We start from the raw sequence: 23,003 nt of genomic DNA, 5'->3' as shown, positions 1-23,003 counted from the left end.
ACCACAAACACAAGCTCCTGTAATCCACATATGTCAAACAAGAAGTGATACGATATATGCTAATGTGTATCAACAAGAAGGCATATACCAGGTCCTACTTTATGTTTCTTAAACCAGAAACTCAAGCAATTTTTTTGAACACTGATGGCTTAAAATTATTGCTTGAACCTTAACATCATGTTATACATGATTTAAGCCATCTGATAGCAAGTATAATATTCAAAACAAAATGATAATTTCCAAAATAAAACAATAAAGCTGCAGCAAAACCATATTTGGAAATACCTTAAAATTTTATTGATAATAATAAACTGCCATTACAAATAAGTTCTGATAAATAAAGTTAAAAGATCACAACTGAAAATACAAGAACTCAAAAAACCTTAGAATTTTAAATGCTCTAACTGGACTAACTCTCTACAGAACCTAAGCATCTAGATTAGCTAAAACTCCAATGCTTGCTGTATGCTTTTGGAATGCTGCTATTGACAAGGCCTTGGTGTGACAAGTCCATGTTGATTCTAATAATCTCCCCCTTGGACTGACATATATTAAGCTTGATAATTTGCACCAGAAAATGTCAGAAACTACTCAACTTACTGTAGTGTGCGCCAGACAACAAAATCAAATCAAAAATCCATTCCAACATGGTCAGATCACAGTTACTTATGCAGAGCAAGAAACAGTATACATTTTAACAAAAATACAGAGTTTCAAAACCACAAACACAAGCTCCTGTAATCCACATATGTCAAACAAGAAGTGATACGATATATGCTAATGTGTATCAACAAGAAGGCATATACCAGGTCCTACTTTATGTTTCTTAAACCAGAAACTCAAGCAATTTTTTGAACACTGATGGCTTAAAATTATTGCTTGAACCTTAACATCATGCTATACATGATTTAAGCCATCTGATAACAAGTATAATATTCAAAACAAAATGATAATTTTCAAAATAAAACAATAAAGCTGCAGCAAAACCATATTTGGAAATACCTCAAAATTTTATTGATAATAATAAACTGCCATTACAAATAAGTTCTGATAAATAAAGTCAAAAGATCACAACTGAAAATACAAGAACTCAAAAAACCTTAGAATTTTAAATGCTCCAACTGGACTAACGTACTCTCTACGTACAGAACCTAAGCATCTAGATTAGCTAAAACTCCAATGCTTGTTGTATGCTTCTGGAATGCTGCTACTGACAAGGCCTTGGTGAAGGGGTCTGCTAGCTGTGAATTCGTGTCAATACTCAAAACAGCTATTTCACCATGTTTTACCCTTTCTCTAACACTGTAATACTTTAAATCAATATGCTTAGAATTGTTTGATCTTTTACTGTTCTTGCTAAAGAAAACTGCTGCTTCATTATCACAATAAATCACAAGTGTGTCTGCCACAATGTGACTTAACACTTTGGTCTGCATCAAGAAATTCCTGATCCAAAGTCCTTCACACACAGTTTCGTATACTGCAATAAATTCAACTTGCATGGTGGAAGTTGAAACAAGAGTTTGCTTCATGGTTTTCCAAGCAACTGCACCTCCTGCAAGCATGAACACATATCCACAAGTCGACTTCTTGGAGTCTGGATAATTTCCTGCAAAATCCGAGTCTGAGAATCCAATGAGTTTCAGATCCTCCACTTGCCTATAAACTAGCATGTGGCTTTTAGTTCTCTGCAGGTATCTCAACACTTTCTTCCCAGCTACCCAATGTTCATGGCCTGGATTAGACTGAAACTTTGATAAAATCCCTACTGCAAAAGACAAGTCTGGCCTAGTGCAGACTTGTGCATACATGAGACTTCCTACAAGTCTGGCATAAGGCTTTGACTCCATATTTTCCTTTTCAACATCACTATTGGGACTCTGCTTCTTGGTCAATTTATCTCCTTTGGACATGGGAACTTCTCCAGCTGCACACTTCTCCATACCATATCTCTTTAGAATTTTGGTAACATAATTCTGTTGAGACAAACCAAGTAGTCTCTGTGCCCTATCTCTTTTAATCTCAATGCCTAGTACATAGGATGCTTCTCCTAAGTCTTTCATGTCAAAATTCTTTGACAGAAAATCCTTAGTGTCTTTAAGCAGTTTTAGGTTACTACTAGCCAAAAGTATATCATCCACATAGAGTACCAGATAAATTGATTTAGGCCATAAATTGATTTTCTTAACTTACACACTAAGTTTTCACTTCCAGCTTGTACAAACCCTTCTGGCTGCCTCATATAAATCACTTCATCTAGTTCACCATTCAAGAAAGCTGTTTTAACATCCATCTGGTGCAGATCCATATCAAAATGAGCCACTAAAGCCATGATTATCCTAAACGAGTCTTTTGTAGAAACTGGAGAAAAAGTCTCAGTAAAGTCAATGCCCTCCTTCTGTGTGAAACCCTTGGCAACTAATCTTGCTTTATGTCTCTCTACATTGCCATTTGCATCTCTTTTGGTTTTGAAAACTCATTTACAACCTATAGGCTTATGTTTGGGGTCAGGTTCAACTAATTCCCAAACTGCATTTTGGCTCATGGAATCAATTTCTGCTTCCATTGCTAGCTGCCATTGGTGAGATTCATTACTTTCAATGGCCTGATTAAATGTAGTTGGATCATTGTGCTCTGCACAGTCCATTTCAATTTCTGCTTCTTGCAGATAAACAATGTAGTCACTCCTTCCCCCCCCCCCCCCCCCCCATAAGTTGGTTTTCTTGCTCTCTGTGATCTTCTAGGCTGAGGATGTTCAGGATTAGGTTGAGCTACAGGTACTTGATCAGTTACTTGGTCAGTTACTTGAACAGTTACAGGTACTTGATCAGTTATAGTTACTCGACCAGTGACTTGATCAGTTACATCTTGTTCTAAAGGCAATGCTACACTTATATTCTCATCTGACACAATTTCCTCAAAATCTGAGGATAAATCCTCAAGGTTTGTATTGTGAACTTTTTCACTTAGAAACTTTACTTGATGAATTTTAAAACTATTAGGTGAATGATGAGCAGGATATAATTTATAGCCTTTAGATTTATCTGGATAACCTATAAAATAGCAACTAACAGTTTTGGGGTCAAGTTTATTCAAGCTTGGATTATAAATCCTAGCTTCTGCATGACATCCCCAAACATGGCAGTGATGAAGACTAGGTTTCCTGCCACACCAAAGCTCAAAAGCAGTCTTTTCTAGAGCCGTACTAGGTGTCCTGTTGCAAATATAATTTGCAGTTTTTAAAGCCTCACCCCACAGAAATTTTGGTAAGCCAGTTGTACACATCATACATCTAACCATGTTCAAAAGAGTCCTATTCTTTCTCTCTGCAACACCATTCTGTTGTGGATTATAGGGTGTTGTGTATTGAGCTTTAATTCCATTGTCTTGCAAAAACAAGGCAAATGGACCCTTTTGTTGGCCGGATTCAGTGTACTTTCCATAGAACTCACCACCTCTATCTGATCTTACTGTTTTGATTTTCTTTTCTAGTTGATTTTCTACCTCAGACTTAAAGATTTGAAAAGGTTTCAATGCTTGTGCTTTTTTCTGAAAGTAGATAAATATAACTGTATCTAGAAAAGTCATCAATGAATGTGATAAAATACACACTCCCACAGATAGTTTGATGCCTAAATGGTCCACATATATCAGTGTGTATGAGTTCTAATAAATTTTGGCTTCTATATGCAGTCTTCTTTCTAGTATTAGTTATTTTTCCCTTAAAGCATTCCACACAGTCTGTTAGATCAGAAAAATCAAGTTCATTTAGGATGTTGTTTTTCACCAAAATTTTCAGTCTCTCTTTTGAAACATGGCCGAGTCTTCTATGCCATAAAAATGCAGACTTTTCATTTAGTTTGGTTCTTTTAACACCTGTTAAAGTGCTAGTACTGTTTGTGTTATTTTCAACAAGTAAAATTTCTTGTTGAGCCATTGAACAATTTAACTGTAAATAATCATTCATAATAACACCAGAACCAATTTGAATAGAATTTTTAGAAATAAAAATTCCATTATTATCCATAACAAGTCTACAACCAGATTTTACTAAAAGAGAAACTGAAACCAAATTCCTTCTCATGGAAGGTACATAAAAAATATTGTCAAGAACTAACAATTTTCCTAATCCTAAATCGAGCTTTAAGGTTCCAATAGCCTTGACTGCCACTCTCATGCCATTGCCTACACACAGGTTCACTTCATCACTTTTTGGGATTCTCCTCCTTAATTATGAATCCCTGCAAAGAATTAGTAATATGAATAGGTGAGCCTGAATCTATCCACCAAGACTGTGGTTCAACATTTATAAGATTAATTTCTAAAGAAAAAACTGTATTAGAAAAAATCTTACCCTTTTTGGCTAACCAATTTTTACAGCCAGTGCAGTCCTTTTTCATGTGTCCTACTCTTTTGCAAAAGTATCACTTGAACCTAAATGGCCTGTTTTCCTTGGCCACTGTAGCTGTTGAACTCTTAGTTATGGCTTTGATAAGCTTGAGCTTATTCTGGGGCTTTTTCCTTTTAGGTTTCTCAATGAGGTTAATGGTTGTAGCAGGTTCCTTTTCTTCCTTGATCCTAGCTTCCTCATCCACACAGATGGATATAAGTTCATCTAGAGTCCAGTTTCCCTTTTGAGAATTGTAACTGGTTCTAAGATGACTAAAACTATTTGATAGGGAATGCAGTGCATAATGCACTACCTGCTCATCCCTAACCCCCATCAAGAATTCCCTGAGTCTGCCATTTATGTTGATCATATATCTTCATGATATGCTCTCTTACTCCCCCTGAACCCATGTACTTCAAATCATGAAACTCCTTAGTCAGCCTAGCTGCTTCTGCCTTTTCACTTTCTTTAAACTTAGCACCTATGAGTTCCAGAAAATCTGATGCTAGCTCAGGCTCCTCTATACTTCCTCTGACAGTCTTGGACATAGAGGTACGAATGAGGTTCTTAGCCATCCTATTGGATCTATGCCACTTCTTGTAAAGGTCAGTTTCTTTCTTGGTGCTCTTTTCATTCAACTCTTCAGGCTTATCCTCAGTAAAGCAATAGTCTATATTCTCATGCATTCCCATATAGTTCTCTACAGAATCTAGCCAAGCTCTATAGTTGGTTCCAGTTAGCATCAAGACACTGTTCAAGTTCATGTAGAAGTTACCTAAGGAGCAAAATAAAATTCATGTGATCAGTTCTTAATTTGTAAAGAAAATTAACTTTAAGTTTTCTGTGTTTTATTAAGCTTTAAGCAACCAAAAACAAGAACAATCCAATACAATATCATACAGAAAACTTAAACAATCCATACTTGCATTCAGTCAGTCCATACATAAAAACAATATTAAGCATCACTTTTAAGCAGAAACTTAATATCCTGGAGTTCTTTATCAATATGCCATGCTTAATCAAAATATGTTATCCAAGGAGATTCATCCACATCTTTAGACATAAGAAAAATTTCCAAGTATCCAAATATATTTTCATAAAGCATGCATACTGCTGTCTTGCATTCTAAAACCACACTTGACCACTTCTTTGGAAGATAAAACTGAAGCATAGTTTTAAAACACAAAACACAATTTCAGTTTTGTTACCCGATCAGGTACAGTTACTTGATCAGTTACTTGGTCAGGTACCTGATCAGTGTTTTCTGCCAACATCAATGAAGGATGCTTTGTGCATCATAATCACTTATGCCAACAGAAAACCACAAAACATATGAGCTCTTTTACTTTATATTCTATCCAGATTCATCATTGTAAGAAAATTAAGCTCTTGTATCTGTCAACTTTAACAATGTGTAAACAATTTCTGGGAGATTTTTGTTCTTCATACAATTTTACACAATCACAGATACAATACCATATCATCAATCAATTCATCATGCATATTCAAGCACAATCTAAATTGTTTCGATTCCAAGAAACCACAGTACAAACAAGAAATTGTAAATTTCATCCGGTCACCATCTACTCTAGCGTAATGCACGCCGGGAATGCTACTAGGGTTCTTGAGCACAATCAAAAACTTAATTATCATGCTATGAATCGAAAATAATTTTCACAGAAAAACCTGTTTTTGCTTTTTCTCAATTTGCTGCTAAATATCACAGCGGAAGCATGAATTCGATATCCAGATGCAGCAAAAACCCTTGATTTAGTAACTTACCTTGATCAGGTACCTGATAAGTTACTTGATCAGTTACCTGATCAGTTACTTGACCCGTAAAGCAAAAACCCTTTTATTTTTATTTATTTGTGTTTGTTTTGCAAAACCCTAAAACGATTTCATGTCAAGCAAAACTAAAATTATATTTGTGAGCCTATGCTCTGATACCAATTGTAAAACCATATACATGCTATCACAACATATGCACATCAATCTTGACAATAATCATAAAAGAACTAAAACTTACCTTCATCAATAACAGGCATGGATTCCATCTTATGCAGCTGCAAACTCTATCACTAGAATATACCCTTCTGTTGCTTACCAACTTGCTTCTCAATGGACAGAACAATATGCAATTAACGTGGTGGCAACATGGACCAATTCATATGTATATATAGGTGACTTAAACCTCAAGAAGCTTCCCATTAAAGCAATCCATATCGGTCTAGGTTTCCTAGTTAGATTCTTAATGTATCACATCATTGTAGTCTTTCTTGCAAACTAAGAATAGGATTACTTACCTTAATGAATAGATACACTCTCTCATTAAGTTACAATATTGATTTACAGTTTGTGTCCATGTTGAACTAGTTTTGACATTAAGCTAATTATCAATTTACTATATGTTAATGTGTGACAAGTCCATGTTGATTCTAACAGCACCTACTCAAAATTTTCATTCTAAGCATTCAAGTGAATATTAAATCCCCCACTCACACGCAGAAATGAGATGATGTATCAAGTATGTAATATACATAGGACTATAGGAGAGAACATTTACCTCTTCCATTCTGCCTATATATTATAAGATGGGTTTTGTACCTTAACGTATAGTGAGTATTTATCTCCTCACCCAAGCCAGAGTTCGAAACTCTCGTTCCCCTCCGACCTTTCTTCAGTTCTTGTATCATAAAAAATGGGCGCATATGTGATTTTATGAAAAATATGTGTGATATATTTATTCCCAATATATGACATAAACATGTGATTTTATGAAGACAAAGTGTGTGATTTAATTTAGACAAGATATGCATAATTGGATAATATGTCAAAACACATGCATTGTCTTATACAGAAGAATACATGCATGTACATAACTTTAAAACAAAGTTAGGAGATGTTACATGACGCAAATCACATTATTCACTGGTTTGTTTGTCAATTTATCTTATCAAGGCTGTGGCCTATGATGAAAATTACAAACTTCTAAGAGCATTGGGGGAGGTTGATCCCTAATTCCCTATGGGAATGTGTGGATCAACTGCTAATTAGAATGTTTTGTTGAGGCTGATCCCTATGCCATTGCATGTGAACTAGAACTCACAACAGGGTTTCTGGTTTCGATGCGATTATATATGCTTAAAGCTGAAGCCTAGCTAAGCTTTGGCCAGCTTTGAATGGGCATTGGATCTGGTGACTACCTGTTGTCGTCTTTACTTAAAGTGCACGTGCCACCCTTTCCGGAGCTAATTACCTATGACCTATCACTTTCTCTCTACTCGATCGATCAGCCTTAAGTCGCAAGCATGCAGCTGCTGATCTAAATAATCTCTGAATCTCATGCAGTGCACTCACTTTTCAGAGCTTATACGTATCACTTTTTCCCCTGAATCCCAGATCCTATTAGCCTTGCGTTCCAAGCTACCCTCCCTTCTTCTCTTTTCTTTACTGCTCATCTATCTATTTATCAATCTCTCTTTCTTTCCTTTTTAAGATTCCAACGTAGAGAAGAAGTTGGATGAAGTAGTGAACTAGTAAGGCTAAGACCTTTTATATATCAAAGTCTCACAAAAGAAGGAAAATATTTGTCTTCTTTTACCATGTATTTATTTTATTTTATTCTCAAGGTTGTAACTTTATTCAATATGACTTTGGTCCTTGTTTAGTTTGTGAATTGGTGTGTTTGGAGAAAGCAAACTCAAGTGCAAGGGAAAAGAAACACAAAGGGCACGTTAACAATTTCCAAATGGTTCTTGAGATTTCTTAAAGAAGAGAGAAAATATTACGTCGAAATTTTGTGATTCGACAAATGATTGGCATAACAATATTTTGGTTAGAAATATATGAGTTTGAACGTTGACTCGGACATCAACAAGTGAAACATAACTATGCATGTGAGTTGGGATTCAATATTTTGAGATGTGTTTTGGTATATGCAGTTTTCCTCACTTCCATTTTGTAGCAAGTTTGTTTTTGTTGCCAACTGTATAGTTATGCTGTGTCTTGACTCTTGATAGAGATCGATGTCCATGCTTATGCTTCAATTTTGTTAGAAAAGGCCAGCTGGGAAAATTTGGATTTGCCCCCAACTAAAGTTTTTGGCCCTAGCTAGTCCTACCACACCAACCTTCACTTTAGGCCTTTCAGCTTATATATGTCATCCCACTTTAACTTCCGTGACATCCACAGGCACTATTGGGTTAGTATAATCCTGCAAATTTACCTAGCTACTTGTAAAAGGAAGCATTTCTGTTCATATGAAAAATTCATACCAGGAAAACAATCAGTCATCTATTTCTGTGTACAATAAGATAAATGAAGCATGCATTAGTTGCATGTTAAATGTAACAGATAGAAGCTCAGGAAGATTTTCACTAGGATTGCTTATGAATTAGGACATGTCACATGTGCAGCATACGGCTCTTCGCTTATGTATGCAGTCAATGTTCACGTGTGGAATTTAGATTGTGTGAATCTGAAGCCATGTACATAATACATATAACATATACACAATTTATTGACAAAACAATCAGAAAACGTGTATTTGCTTTCATCCAGCAACTGTTTATTCGAGGCTCGAATCCAGTCATAGATATTACTCATGCTAGCTAGGTCTTTCATGCATATGAATCAAACCCTTATCATTCATTCCAATTAAAGATTTGATCCCATTTTTGGATTGTGGCGGGGCTACTCCTCAAATTATGGTTGAACATAAAGATGAATGCAGAAGCGGAATTAGAAAATGAGAATAAAAAAGTAGGCCCTCTTGTGCTACATAGTTGTAAACTTTGACTACATTGTTAGCTTTTAGTGTGGTCCGGAATCAGAAAAAAGTGTGATTCGATCTCCAGGGATTTTAATACCTCTAATACCTTTGCCCACTTTAAGCTGTCCTCCTCCTATCTTGAACACAATGATAGAATTGCCTAATGTGTCGGCAAAGTGTGTCTAATGTACTACTTGGGTTCCGAACAAGAACAAGAAAAACATGTTGCGATCGGGTCTTCATCATTTTATACGTATAAGTTTAGCTTATCATTTATTATGTTATGTTATCGCTTTACCATTCAAAGAAGAAAATTTTTGACCGATCGGTTTTAGTTTTAACTTCCAGTGTGTCTGAACGGCTCAAGTGATCCATATGTCATGTCTAAAGGGTGCGCATGTATATCATCATTTTAAGTTGCACCAAACATGAAGGGGGCACAAGACATGAAGGGGTGCGTTGAGTGTTTATGATTTGGTATCTTTTCTTACCTCTATACTCGGTTTCTAATTAGTTGAATACTCAAACGAGGTCACACGAGTGTATCAAACTTCTATTGCAGTTAATTTCTAATACATCATTGGATCTTTAAGATTTGACGATTACTAAACCAACTATAGTTTGTGCTCGATCGATCATTGATTTTGGACATTTGACCTCTTGAGGGTTCAAGTACGTACTTGTAACTGGTCAAGTGTAGCGCATCAATCATAAATAAGTCGTGTTGTATACCTTCCAAGCTCTCTAAGCTATTAATGGTGACTGATATATATATATCATTCTTTTGGTGCCGTCTTAGAGTTCAATTGTCTGAGTCTCTGAGAATTGTGAGGTGGTTGTTGGGGTTTATAAGCCGGCACCGACTGGATTTCTGTCACCAGACATGATGTATCCAGATTCATTGACAAATATTCTTGCAAATTATTTTTGAAAGCTGTTGCATAAAATGGTCCTACAACTTGGTATATGTTTTTTCTCACTTTAAAATGGAAATATTAAAATGGATAAACAGTTGTCTCTTCGTGACGAGTTACGTTTTGCAGTGTATGGGCACATTTGAAATGAAGTTGTGGTTGAAATTAATTTATGCATTTTGGGTTTTATATATGTATTGCACTATTGCTTACTGCATTGGCTTCGCCGCTTCGGTCATCTGTAATTTAATTTGTGTTAATTATAATGATTACAGAGTTTTGAGGGATTTCCATAACGAGTATAGAAATGAAATGAAGTTTTTAGTATGCTAATATAAATCGGATGTATAACTAATGATAAGAGAAAAAAGATGTTAAAACGGAAAGAAGTGACATAAAATTTTGAGATAATAATAAAATGAGAAGTTTTAAGTTGCTAAATCGTCTGGTACAATTTGGTCGACTGACATTAGTTTTTCCTTTATAAGTGGGAGGTGAAGACTAGTGGACTAATTGTTGTATTTCCCAGTTATTGATATAACAAAAGAAAAAAAAAAAGTCGGCCACATCCATTTTTTTTTTGGTATAAAGAACAATCAGGGATTACTCCATGTATATTTTAGCCAATTTTATTGCACAAGCCGACAGAAAATAACTTCTACCAACCTTGTTCTTTGCATAAGCACCAATTTATATATGTTCACCAAATACAAAGATTTATCGAGTTGGTACACGTAGTTCCACTGGTGGAGGTTGTTACAATTAATCTAATAGGTTAACCACACCTTTTTTTTTCTTTTTCAAAGCTTCTAATTTTCAAATTGAGAAAGACCTTACTTCGATATAGATCGACTATCTACTATGAGCAATGTATATTCCAATTGTGCCAATATTATATGGATCTAAGTCATCCAATATTGCAAGTTTCATTTCATTTTATTCAATGTTGGGTTGTTATTGAATGGCCTCATTTTATACAAGGTACCCAGAAAGACCCTTCCTGTTTGACCAAAAAAAGAAGAAGAAGAAGAAAGACCCTTCCTGATGCAATCACTACCATCTATCTACCCTAGTTGGTATATACTATAAGCTATGAATTTTGGTCAAGTATAACATTTGATATTACTCAAAAAAAAAAAAGTATAACATTTGATACCAATTCTACCTACCAATTTTGAATGTGAGTTGAGGTACCCTTTTCCATAGTGGAGAACATCAATACTAAAATCAAGTGTGGATTCTATACTAAAATCAAGTGTGGATTAATTTGATCATGTTTTAAAACTTAAAAGATAAAATCCAATGCAAGAACAAATCAGTGGAGCAGTTCAATTGGGGCATGACGCATGAGTTCTATATCTGTTAAATTAAGATCGTCTAATTTGTCTCATACTTTGTAAGTATATTATTGGCTTTGACATTTCATTGCTACATGTCATCTTGAGTATTGACAGACCCAGGAGGTTGAGAAGTCTCTTTTTCATTAACTGTATTTAATTCTCAATCATATCACTTTCAGCTGAAAATTTTGAACAATTCTGCTGCCTTTTTTGTTGTTGTTGTTTTTGGGTATCTCATATCAATTGGTCACTAGCTAGTATAAGAGTGTATTGGAACCCAGAAAACTAAAACCCCTGCTAGGATTAACCTTTTTGCTGTGCAAGTTAAATTTGTTTATAGTTTGACCCTACACTCTCTTCCTAAAATAAAACCCCCAAAAAGATAAAGTTGGTTTCTTGGAAGCCACTCTAGGAGCCTCTGTGTTTATATATACACACACCCCTTTTGGATAATATGCTGTCACATAAAAATCCTTCATGGTCAAGCCATCTCTTTGATTATTACATATCCTTCATAAATATTTTCAGATTCATTCAACTAGTTACGCTGAGCCATTCTTTAATTTTATTGCAATATTCTGCTAGGGCACTCTACACATTCTTCATATTATAATTGTTTGATATGATTTCTGATATCTTCCTCTGTTCTCAAAATCATTAGTTCATTTATCAATCTTTTTCAATAAGTCTATATCTTCTGCAAGAGGCATCAATAACTAAAAGAGTAATGTCAAAGATGGCCAATTATAAGGTGGAGAATAATGACTTGGGTTGTGGTTTTCTATCTGGGATTTTCCAGTGCTCAAGAAAATCTCTGGTTCATTCATTACCCACCAATATTAGCCAAAATCATTTGAAGGCACCAGACAATGATGATTCCAAGAAGCCTAAGGAGTCCAAAGAAGTTTCTTTCGCCATCCCCACCAATTCGGCTAAGCCTTCTCCGAATCAAGAAGTGAAGCACACCAGAAAGCCGAGTTTGGATCATCCAAGGCCTTCTTCCACAGGTACTCACCAGAAGGTACTTCAAGCAAGAAGAAGCTCAGATTCTGGAAGAAGCTCAACATCTTCCAACGGTTCTAGGCAAATCAAAGTGTTTGTGGCGCCGGAGGAGAAAAAGATTCAGAGGGCATCTACTACTAGCTCGGGTGAGCTATGTAGGAAGATCAATGATCACCATCAAGCCAATGAAGGCAAAGCTTTAGTCCGAGCCAGTTCAGGTAGTGTCATTCATTCAGGACAGTTGGGGAACTTGAGGCTGCAGCCTGGAATTTCGAGTCTGCTAACAAGTAATAGTACTCCTAATTCCATACCAAAATGTAAAGCTGCTGTGATGGGAAACATTGTGAAGAAGAGTAGTGATGATCTTGGAGTTCTAAGTTCTGCGAATAAATTAGACCCTGAGGCTTTGAAGTCGATGGGAAATGAAGCATACAAGGAGAACAGATTTGAAGAGGCCTTGGCTTTATATGATCGAGCAATTGCTATGGATTCAAATAAGGCAGCTTATCACAGCAACAAAAGTGCTGCTTTGATTGGTTTAGGCCGCCTCATCGAGGCAGTTTTTGAATGCAAAGAAGCCATCCAGATTGAGCCTTCATATCACAAAGCTCATTATCGGCTAGCGATGGCATATCTCAGGTAATAAGAAGCTTATTTTGCTTCAAATTTTGTTCTGCAAGTCTTGAACTTGTATGTAATTGTGTTTGTGCTTACTCTGCAGACTAGGAGAAACAGAGAAAGCATTCGATCATTACAAACTTTCAGGTCCATATGCGTATTCGAAAGACATAGATCAATGCCAGGCTCTTCAGAAATGCCTCAGCAGATGCATCGAAGCTCAGAAATTAAAGGAGTGGAATGTTTTGTTAAATGAGACCCAGTTGGCAATGTCTTCAGGTGCCAATTCAGCTCCACAGGTTAGATTTTGTTTGGTCAACCCCTAGTTCTGCCAAAGGTAGTTAACTAATTTGATCTGTTACTTAAAGTAATCTGATGGTGTTTACTTTTGTCTACTAATTAATATATAGATCTTTGCTCTACAAGCTGAGGCCTTGTTGAAACTTCACAGACATGAAGAGGCATATTCTACCTACCAGAACAGACCAAATTTCAGCATTATTTTGTGCACTAAATTCTTTGGCATGGCAATCAGTGCTTATCTCTTAATGATTGGTGCACAAGTTTACTTGGCTGCTGGCAGGTTAGTCATTATTAATTAAATCTGCAGTCACATTTAAATAGACTTTGCAACCACCATTTGGTCACTGATGACTCGGCTTTAGTACTTTTTGGCCGACTGTTTCTCTTATTGCACTCAAATATACAAAAATTATCAATTTCATCTTTAAAGTAACAAAAATTTGGGAGATTGAATTTGACTAGCTCAAGACCGGTTTCTACAGATATATTAATAGGCACTCCTTGTAAATATAAAAAAAAAAATATCTATTAATTTGGTCTGAAAATTGATACACTATGGTTGCAAATAGCAGTTTTGTCTTGTGTGAATGTGAATATGTTAACCGAGTTATGGAATTACAGATTTGAAGATGCAATGGCAGCCGCTCAACAGGCAGCACGACTCAATCCGGGTCACAAGGAAATTGGCACGGTGGTGAAGAGGGCTAGATCTGTTGGATCAGCCCGATCGAGTGGTAACCTTCTCTTCAAGGCATCAAAATTCACAGAAGCTAGTGTAGTGTATAGCCAAGGATTAGAGCAGGATCCATACAACTCGGTTTTGCTATGCAATCGAGCAGCTTGTCGTTCTAAGCTAGGCCAATATGAAAAGGCTGTTGAAGATTGCACTGCAGCTCTTAATCTGCAGCCTTGTTATAGCAAGGCTAGGCTGCGACGGGCTGTTTGCAATGCCAAGGTGAATTTTAATCTCCTCTCCAAAATTTGTGTACAACTTTTCTCTCACATTCAACCTGTCACATGCCAGTGTGACAGATTCAATCATATACAACAGTTCTATGCGAGATTTTCTTGTGTCCCTAAGCCAAGTAGACCTCTTCTGCTAAAATCCCATCACTAACTTCATGCTTGTTTTTGCTTTGTGGCATCAGTTAGAGAGGTGGGGAGCTTCAATTAAAGATTATGAGGTGCTGATAAGAGAAACTCCAGGAGATGAAGAAATTGGGAAGGTTTTGTTTGAAGCCCAAATCCAGCTAAAAAGACAACATGGTGAAGATATTGGGGACATGAAATTTGGATCAAATTTTATTTCCATTGCCAACAATGAGCGTTTCAGACACTATGTGACCTCTCCAGGTAAATCATTATTCTTCCTCGTGCTCTACCTAACTGATTTGGACTCAACAAAGACTAACTGTTTGAGTCAATAACAGGGATGTCAGTGGTGCTCTTCTGTAGCAAAACTCGACAGAAGCAAGTGTCGCAATCCCTGGAACAAGTCTGCAAAAGATTCCCTTCTGTTAACTTCCTCAAGGTTTGTAATTTATAAGAACTACAAAACACATTTCGGTGCGAAAACTGTTTGAGCTGATTCTGAGAAATTTTCTCCTATCAAATAGTCTTGCATGTTATGTTATAAAATCATTCCTAAGTCGAACTCTAGCTCGAATACGTGGACCAATTTTGATAATCTTACAAGATGACATGTATGCCAGATATGTGAAGAATTGGGGTTTAGAAAACTCCTAGTAGGTACTAGGATTATCCATCTTGGTCTTTCTAATGTGTTGTGTTCAAAAATTCAGGTGGAGGTAGAAGACCACCCTTACTTGGCAAAACTGGAGGACGTGAGCACCATCCCAGCCTTCAAGATATACAAAAATGGATCAAGGGTCAAAGAAATTCCAGGCAACCACCATGAATTATTAGAAAGCTCAGTCAAATTATACAGCGGTTCAGGATTGTAAATCAAACAGAAACAACAAAAACAAAAAATGATTCATGGTGATAGAAATATCACACATTCACAACCTTCAAAGGAAAAAAGCCCACAATCATCAATTGGGCTAATAAAGCAAGAAAACGGGTAGCAAGTAAATCAACCCGAATCATGGAAAAAGAAAATTCAAATTGTGTTCAAGTAAACCCTAATATGTGTTTGGCCCAAACTCTAGGTTACTTGACCTAGTTGTAATAGGGTTAAATTAGAAGGATATAGATTCCTATTCAATGTACGATTCATTTCCTTGTATGATTGAGATTCTATGCATTGTAATCCTCTATATAAAGAGACCCCTATTATCAATGAGAACACAGCGAATTTCTCTCAATTTCTGATTCCTTAAAACACGTTATCAGCACGAAGTCCTAACCCTGAAACCCTAATTTCGTAGCCCTCAAATTCCAACCTCCACCGCCTCATATATTGAAGCCCTAGCCGCAAGGAACCCAGAACCGGCGGCGGAACCACCGAAACCGGCCGAAAAACCCCTAGACCGGCCATAGGAAAAATCGGACCGGCCCCTTCCTTGAGCCTGCCCCCTGCGCATCTGTCGAGACGTGTGCCTGCTCCTGCCGACAGCCCCGCGCACACCTGCCGACAGCTGCTGTACATACATGTACATTTGCAAGCATAATTAGCTATAATGGGCCACGCTCATTGTACCGCCAAAGGTACTAATTCCAACCAAAGGAATGACATGCAGACACACCGCCAGGCGGGCTACAACCCCAGCGGCAGAGCACCTCCAGATCGCCTCCGACGCGCCGCCACGCGCCGCGCCAAGATAGCATCAGAAGCTTCTGAAACTGGGAACTGAAGCACATCAGTCCCACATCGAAAACAAGGAGGAGGTCAGCCTCCTCCTCACCTATAAAAGGTTCTCTCCTCTCTCCTCATTAATTACGCATTCAATACTTACCTACTGTTACTTTGTCAACATAAATACATTGACTAACTTAGGCATCGGAGAGTTGAAGACCGCCCAACGCGGTCTCCCTCTGACGCCCTTTGTATTTTACTTGACAGGTAGCGGAGGCTTTGATAACATCACAAGTACCGATCCGCTCATCGGATCAGCGTTAACAAAGGTTCAGCTACCGCCGGACTTTTAGACATTAACATTGGCGCCGTCTGTGGGAATCCTTGAACGAAAGGTCATCCCACCACATCCACCATGACTAACGGTAGCGGAGGAAACGCTGAGGAGCAGGCGGATCAGTCCGCCATTCCCCAGCCCTCCGACCCAGCGGTAGGCGTTAACCGCGCACTATTCACAACACCGACCAACCCCGGCGGCGAGGCAAATCCAAGCAGCAGCCGCCCGCCGGGCCTGGATCTCGTCACTATGTACGAGATAGAACTGGCGGATCTTCATAAGGCAAACAGAGAACGCGAGGAGGAGCGCAAAGAGAAGGCTGAGGCCCAAAGACAGGTGGCTACGCTCATGGCACGTTTTGAGGAACTAAAGAAGACGCTAGAGGCCACCGCCCGCCCAGCACAAAGCGAGCAGTCACGTAGCACCAGATGTAGTAGACCAGTCACCGGCACATTGTTGCCAGGGCCAGTCATACAAATGCAGGTACCGCTGGACCCACCTGAATTGTTGGGAATGGGACCACCGCCCATCCCCCAGCTAATGATGGAGTAGGAGGTGGAGTCACTACCGCATACCAACCGCTCGGAGGCTAGGACGAGGGCTGAAGGCAATCCGCCTGCACCAAGGCACAGGCAGGTCCAGCGGAGTACTCAGGCTGATTCTGCCGGTGATGCAACCGCCCAGATATTGGAAAGGATGCACCAGCTGGAGCAAAGATTGATCCGGGCGGAGTCAGGCGCCCCAGCGCCAACTCAGAATCCACTTTTCGCTTCCAGACCTGGGCCCTTCACCGCTGCGATTCTGCAAGCTGTCAGACCAGCGTCTGCAAAAGCCCCAAAGATGTCGCATTACGGCGGAGTGTCTGATCCCTTTGTCCACATGGACACCTTCAAGAAGGTCACCAACAATAAGGGATTCGATGACTCCACATTATGCCACTTGTTCAGCGAAACGTTGGATGGCGAGGCAATGAACTGGTTCTTTGAGTGTCCACCGGGGTCTGTCAGCTCATTCCATGCACTATCACACGCTTTCCTCTCCCAGTTCATCCTATTGTCCGCCGGGCATCACAACACAAGTCAGTTGTTCAGCGTCAAGCAGGGGGAGGACGAATCACTGAAGGCCTTCGTCACAAGGTGGCGAGCGGCAGCGTCTCAGTGCCGTGACCTAGACAAAACAATGGCATCGGCTGCCTTCAAGCAGGGACTTCTCAAGGGACCATTCCTCTATCACCTCAACTACAGTCACCCAAATGCGGCGTACGACCACATCATGAGTGAGGCGGTCATCCACGTCCAGGCGAAATTCATTACATATGGAGAAACCCCACCGCCACCAGCAACTCCAACAAAGTCGTCACAGCCATCCCCCAGTCATCAGGAAACCGCTAACAAAACCCCTTCAACACCGCCAACTGACAAGAAGAGGAAGTGGCAGCAGGGCCACCATCAGAACAAGCGGCATAAGGACCAGAATTATAAGGGCAACCACCCAACCCATGGGGATAACCTCAACAAGCAGGCAGAGTCCTCGCAGCGGTACGCAGTGTTCACGGTCCTCACAGCCTCGTATGAAGAAATCTACAATCAGTGCAAGGATCAGATCCCACCGCCACCCCCTCCAAAGTACCCAAAGACGGGCAAACCCAGGAACACCGGCAAGTGGTGCAAATACCACGAGGACAGCGGCCACAATACCAACAGCTGCAATGCTCTCAAAACGGCCATTGAAACCCTGTACCGTGACGGCAAGCTGGAACAGTTCAGGGTACGCCAACCACCACCAGTAATTGCCAACGTTGAGACCTTGGGCCGCATCAACACCATCGATGGCGGCGCTCCAATAACTGGCATGTCTCACAGGGCCAGAAAGCGCTATGCACGCGCCAATCACCCAAAGGAGGTCTGCAATGTAGACCCCCGTACTTTTTCTTGTTTATTTTAATTTGTCGTATAATGTTTGAAACTACGTATTCGTATGGTACACAAGTATTCGCGCTTAGGTTAAGACTTTGAGGCCATTAAAAAGGATTAAGAAATTTAGAGAAAATCCAATTTGGGTCTAGAAAAGTATTTTTAAAGTATCAAGGCTTAGGATAAGCTCGGAAAATTTTTCCCGAAAGGATTCGGTGAAGTGTCGGAGAAATAAGGATGTTTGGTGTTGTATTTTCGGAGTGGGCTTAAGGAAAATATAGAGGAAAATGAAATAGTAGCAGCCCAAGCCCATTGGCCCAAAAGGAGGGGCAGATTCGACTTTTCACAATTAAATTTGGGAGAGGTATTTAAGGAACACATTCTCCAAACCCTAGCCTCAACCCACCTCATTTTCACTTCAGCTCTCTCTCTCTACCCGAGAGCTTCTCTCTCCTCATCCTCGCCGGAAATCGCCGCCGCCGCCGTCGCCGCCGCACCGCCGCCGGTCGCCGCCGTCGCCGGAATCCGGATTTCAACCAAAATTTCCAGATTTTCTCCTCTTCCTTCCCTCTTTCCATTTCTCCAACCAAAATCAAGAAATTTAGCCATTTAATCCCCCAAAAACCCTAGAACCCGAAGCTAAAATTGGGGCTTTTGTGATTTCTTCTTTCCAAGCTCAAATCAAGGTATTTTCCATCCTAATCTAGCCTCTAATCCTTCGATCTATACCTATTTCTTCCTAAATCCGAGATTTTAATTTGGGTTTGTGATTTTGTTTGCATGAACCCGATTTCTCCTTGAACCATCAAGCTAGGCTATGGGTTTGGCAAGGATTTTTGGTAAGGATCTATCCATGCAACCTTGTTTTCGAGTTTTTGGTTGAGATGTTGATTATGGACGGATTTGTAGGTGAAGAAGGCCAAGGAGAAGGTATATGACGTGATTTTTGAAGGAGAAAGGGTAAGGAATGGGTTTTGGACAAACCCTAGAATTTTTGGAATTTATTTGATTGATTTGGTTTATGTTGAGCTATTGTTGTTGTTGGAAAAATTGTGAAATTAGAGATTTGAGGATGGATAAATTAGTAGGATTTTATTAGCATAATTTTCTTAGTGTTGGAATTTTGTTGTTGAAGATTTGGTAATTATAGTTGTGTAGTTTTGGCCAAAGGAAAAAGAAAAGGAAGGAGAAAAGAAATGGATTTGTTCTTGGAAGAAAAGGGAAAATAAAGAAAATGGTAAAAATTGGATTAAATGAGTTTTTACCTTGGTGAAGTGGTAAAAAAGTGAAGAAGGTGAAAGTAAAGGTAAATTCGGTAAAAAGGAGGTAAAAGGTAAAAGTGAAAGTGTGGAGGTAAAAGTCATGGTAAAAGTGAAAAGGTGAAAAATGAGAAGTAAATGGATAAAAGTAAAAGTAAAACTTTATTTATAATTATTTACTTATTTATTTTTAATAAATAATAAATAATGGTAAATAAAGGATTACTTGGTCAAAAGTCAAAGTCAAAGGTCAAAAGTCAACTCCGAGAGTTGACCATGGTTGACCGACCTCGTAAAACGTGAGGATCGACTCGACTTTGGTCGCTCGGATTGACGATAGTTTAGCGAAGCGATAAGGACGCTTCCTTTTTTTAAGAAAGAAGTTAGTTTCCCAAATTGGTAAAAGTCGGAATAAATAATTATTGGCCTCATTGAAATAAAAATGATTAGTATGCGCGATTACTTTAAAGTTGATCATGATGTTTACCTGGATAATTACTTACAAACTAAGTAATGGTTTAGGAAACACGATCGTTAAGGAAGCTTAAGCGGAAAGCATCAGAGTGTGGAGTACGCCAACATATTCCAGGTAGGGTGAGCTGTCCCTTCCTTGTTAGAGGCTTTTCGATATATGTGGAATGCTCTAGTATAATATTATGTTGCCTGCAAGTATTTTTGGTTGTTCATTAGTCGATGCCTCGCGATACATGTGTTTTCAGAACTGATAATTGTTGATTGCGAAAACCGAGGCTAGACTTGCATGTTGAGATACTGTACCCTTTTGTATGTTGTGTTTGTGACCTGAAAGTGAATGGGACCTAGACGCGTAGATTCCTAGGGATCCCACGGTGTCGATAACCGTGAACCTCCGGAGGGGGCTGTGCTCCTATGTTTGTCAAGGAAAGGTAAATACGGACAGTGAACCAGTCATAGGAGACTCAGAGCCAGGAAATGGACACTTTCGCTACTTGTAGTCACAAGGACTACAGAGTAGTTGGCTGGTTCTCTTACTCAGGACAAACCAGATCGGTCACTGATTTATTTTACTTTAGCCGGCAGGTAAGTATCTCGGAGCTCCAAATTGTGTGAAGCATGCTGCATATGATTTCCTGAAACGAAACAACTGTGATTGTTTTTGTTTGCATTTGTTTTACTTGATTTTACAAATGCGCGCAACCTATATTCTAGTAGCTATGTTTTACCTATTAGATTTCAAACCTAACTAAGGTTGGGTCGGCCCCTATTGGGCTAGCGAGGACGAAATGCTCACCCCTACATTTCAGGTTACAACGAGGTCATTCCGGACGATTTGGATTAGTGGTGGGTCGTTGGCCGAGTCCGTGTGTTGCTGTTCCTGTTGCTTGAAGTTCTTCCCATTTGGTACTCTATCGATTTACTAGCTTCTCTTTCTATGTTGAACTCTGTGAGGTCCGCCTACCTGGGAGCGCGCCTCACCCCTTTGTTTTACTGTTATTGTTGAACTCCTTTCATTTCGGTTATGATGTAAGCCCTAAGGCGCCACAGTGCACTTGCCACTTTATTTTTAAGCATGTCCAGACTTGTTATTTTAAACGTTGGGTTGTTGATTTAAAGTCCTTTCTTAAAAGTTTTTCTTGGTCTCCCATTTTCCCAAAATTTGCATTTTTAACAAGCCTTGTAGTATTAAGTTGGTAGGTCTACGGTACGTCTACGACGTGTCGAGCTCCTATTGGCTTAATATTACGGCGCTGTGGTATACCCATTCGGGTCGCCACATGCAACATCCGCTACGAGAGGTCCGCCAAGCTCCCTAGATCAGGATGGGAACCTATTACCTTCTCGGAGGAGGAGGAGCGTGGAGTGCATCTACCGCATGACGACCCATTCTTGGTCGACGCCATCCTTGGAAAATTCTCAGTAGGGAGAATCCTGGTGGATAGCGGGTCCGCTGTCAATGTCATCTTCAACGGCTGCTACAACCACCTCAAGCGGAATAAGAAACTACTCCAGGATCACGAGCCACTGCTCAGCTTCTCCGGCGACGTCACACAACCGCTGGGGTCGGATTACATGCGACTGGTTATTGGTACTAGTCCATGCATGGCGGAGGTACATACGGAGTTCATTATTGTCGATTGTTTCAGTTCGTACAACGCTATCATTGGACGACCAGCGCTAAACAAGCTCAGGTGCATCATCGCCGGATACATGCTTCTCATGAAATTCCCCACACCCAACGGCACGGGCTGTGTGAGAGGAAGTCAGCAGTTGGCTCGAGAGTGCTATTCAACGACTGTGGCGCGGTCGGCCCGCCGCCATGAAATCCTGGCGGTGGGTAATCAGGCACCGCCACCAAACATCTTTGAGGATCCTAGGGATGAGGAGAAGAAGTACGTAAAGAAGGAGCCGGTCAACCCGGAGACATCGTTGAAGGTTGTCTGCATCTCGGACGAACACCCCGAGCGGACGATCCGCATAGGCGCCCAGCTAGACCCAGAGGTAGCGGCGGAGCTCACTCAGTTCCTGCGTGATAATGCCGCCGTCTTTGCCTGGTCCTACGCTGACATGCCAGGTATCTCCCCTGAAATTATAACTCACAATTTGACCATCAAACCTTCCTTTTATCCCATCAAGCAGAAGCGGAGGGCCTTTGATGAGGAAAAATACCAGGCAATAGGAGAAGAAGTTGCCAAGCTCCAGGGCATTGGATTTATCCGCCAAGTCATTTATCCCCAGTGGATCTCCAATCTGGTAATGGTCAAGAAGCCCAGCGGCAAATGGCGGATGTGCGTCGACTTCAAAAATCTCAACAAGGCATGCCCCAAGGATAGTTTCCCGCTACCTCGTATCGATCAGCTAGTAGATGCAACCGCCGGACATGAGCTCCTCAGCATGATGGACGCTTTCTCCGGATATAATCAGATCAAGATGCATCCCGGCGACCAGGAGTGCACCACCTTCACCACCAACAAAGGCCTCTACTGCTACAATGTCATGCCTTTCGGTCTGAAGAACGCCGGTGCAACTTATCAGCGGTTGATGAACGCCATGTTCGCTGAGCATCTGGGGAAAATCATCGAGGTCTACGTGGGCGACATGCTGGTAAAGAGCATAAAGGCCAGCGGACATGTGGCAAACCTCAAGATCATAGTAACCATTCTCCTGGCGTATGGTATGCGCCTCAACCCAGAAAAATGTTTCTTTGGGGTCACCGCCAGCAAATTTCTGGGTTACATCGTCAGCGAGCGGGGCATCGAGGCTAACCCAGACAAGGTGCAGGCCATTCTTGACCTGGCGGACCCTGAGTATAAGGTGCACGTCCAGTGCCTCCAGGGCAAGCTAACCGCCCTCTCTCGATTCATCTCCAGACTCACTGATAAGTGTGCCCCATTTTTCAAGCTCCTCAAAACGACTCA

At 40.0% G+C, this 23,003-nt stretch overlaps 1 protein-coding gene and 1 long non-coding RNA gene across 2 annotated transcripts; both read left to right on the top strand.

Annotated features, from left to right (window-relative positions):
* The first annotated feature begins 11,692 nt into the window (after positions 1 to 11,692).
* Positions 11,693 to 15,668, top strand: LOC133744055 (TPR repeat-containing thioredoxin TTL1). Its single transcript, XM_062172181.1, has 7 exons — positions 11,693 to 13,059; positions 13,142 to 13,337; positions 13,449 to 13,621; positions 13,963 to 14,296; positions 14,490 to 14,694; positions 14,772 to 14,872; positions 15,144 to 15,668. Exons 1-7 carry the CDS (start codon positions 12,146 to 12,148, stop codon positions 15,303 to 15,305), a joined length of 2,085 nt encoding a protein of 694 aa, XP_062028165.1. The 5' UTR covers positions 11,693 to 12,145; the 3' UTR covers positions 15,306 to 15,668.
* Positions 15,669 to 18,763: 3,095 nt separating this feature from the next.
* On the top strand, positions 18,764 to 21,356 carry LOC133743788 (uncharacterized). The gene is made up of 5 exons (XR_009863262.1): positions 18,764 to 19,035; positions 19,164 to 19,188; positions 19,259 to 19,309; positions 20,131 to 20,197; positions 20,892 to 21,356. It is a non-coding gene; the product is annotated as an uncharacterized LOC133743788 (long non-coding RNA).
* Positions 21,357 to 23,003: the final 1,647 nt, after the last annotated feature.

The sequence above is a fragment of the Rosa rugosa genome, chromosome 4 (genome assembly GCF_958449725.1).
Source record: "Rosa rugosa chromosome 4, drRosRugo1.1, whole genome shotgun sequence".
NCBI lineage: Eukaryota > Viridiplantae > Streptophyta > Magnoliopsida > Rosales > Rosaceae > Rosa > Rosa rugosa.
The sequence above is the reverse complement of the archived record's forward strand: the minus strand, read 5'-3'. Positions and strand labels throughout refer to the sequence as shown.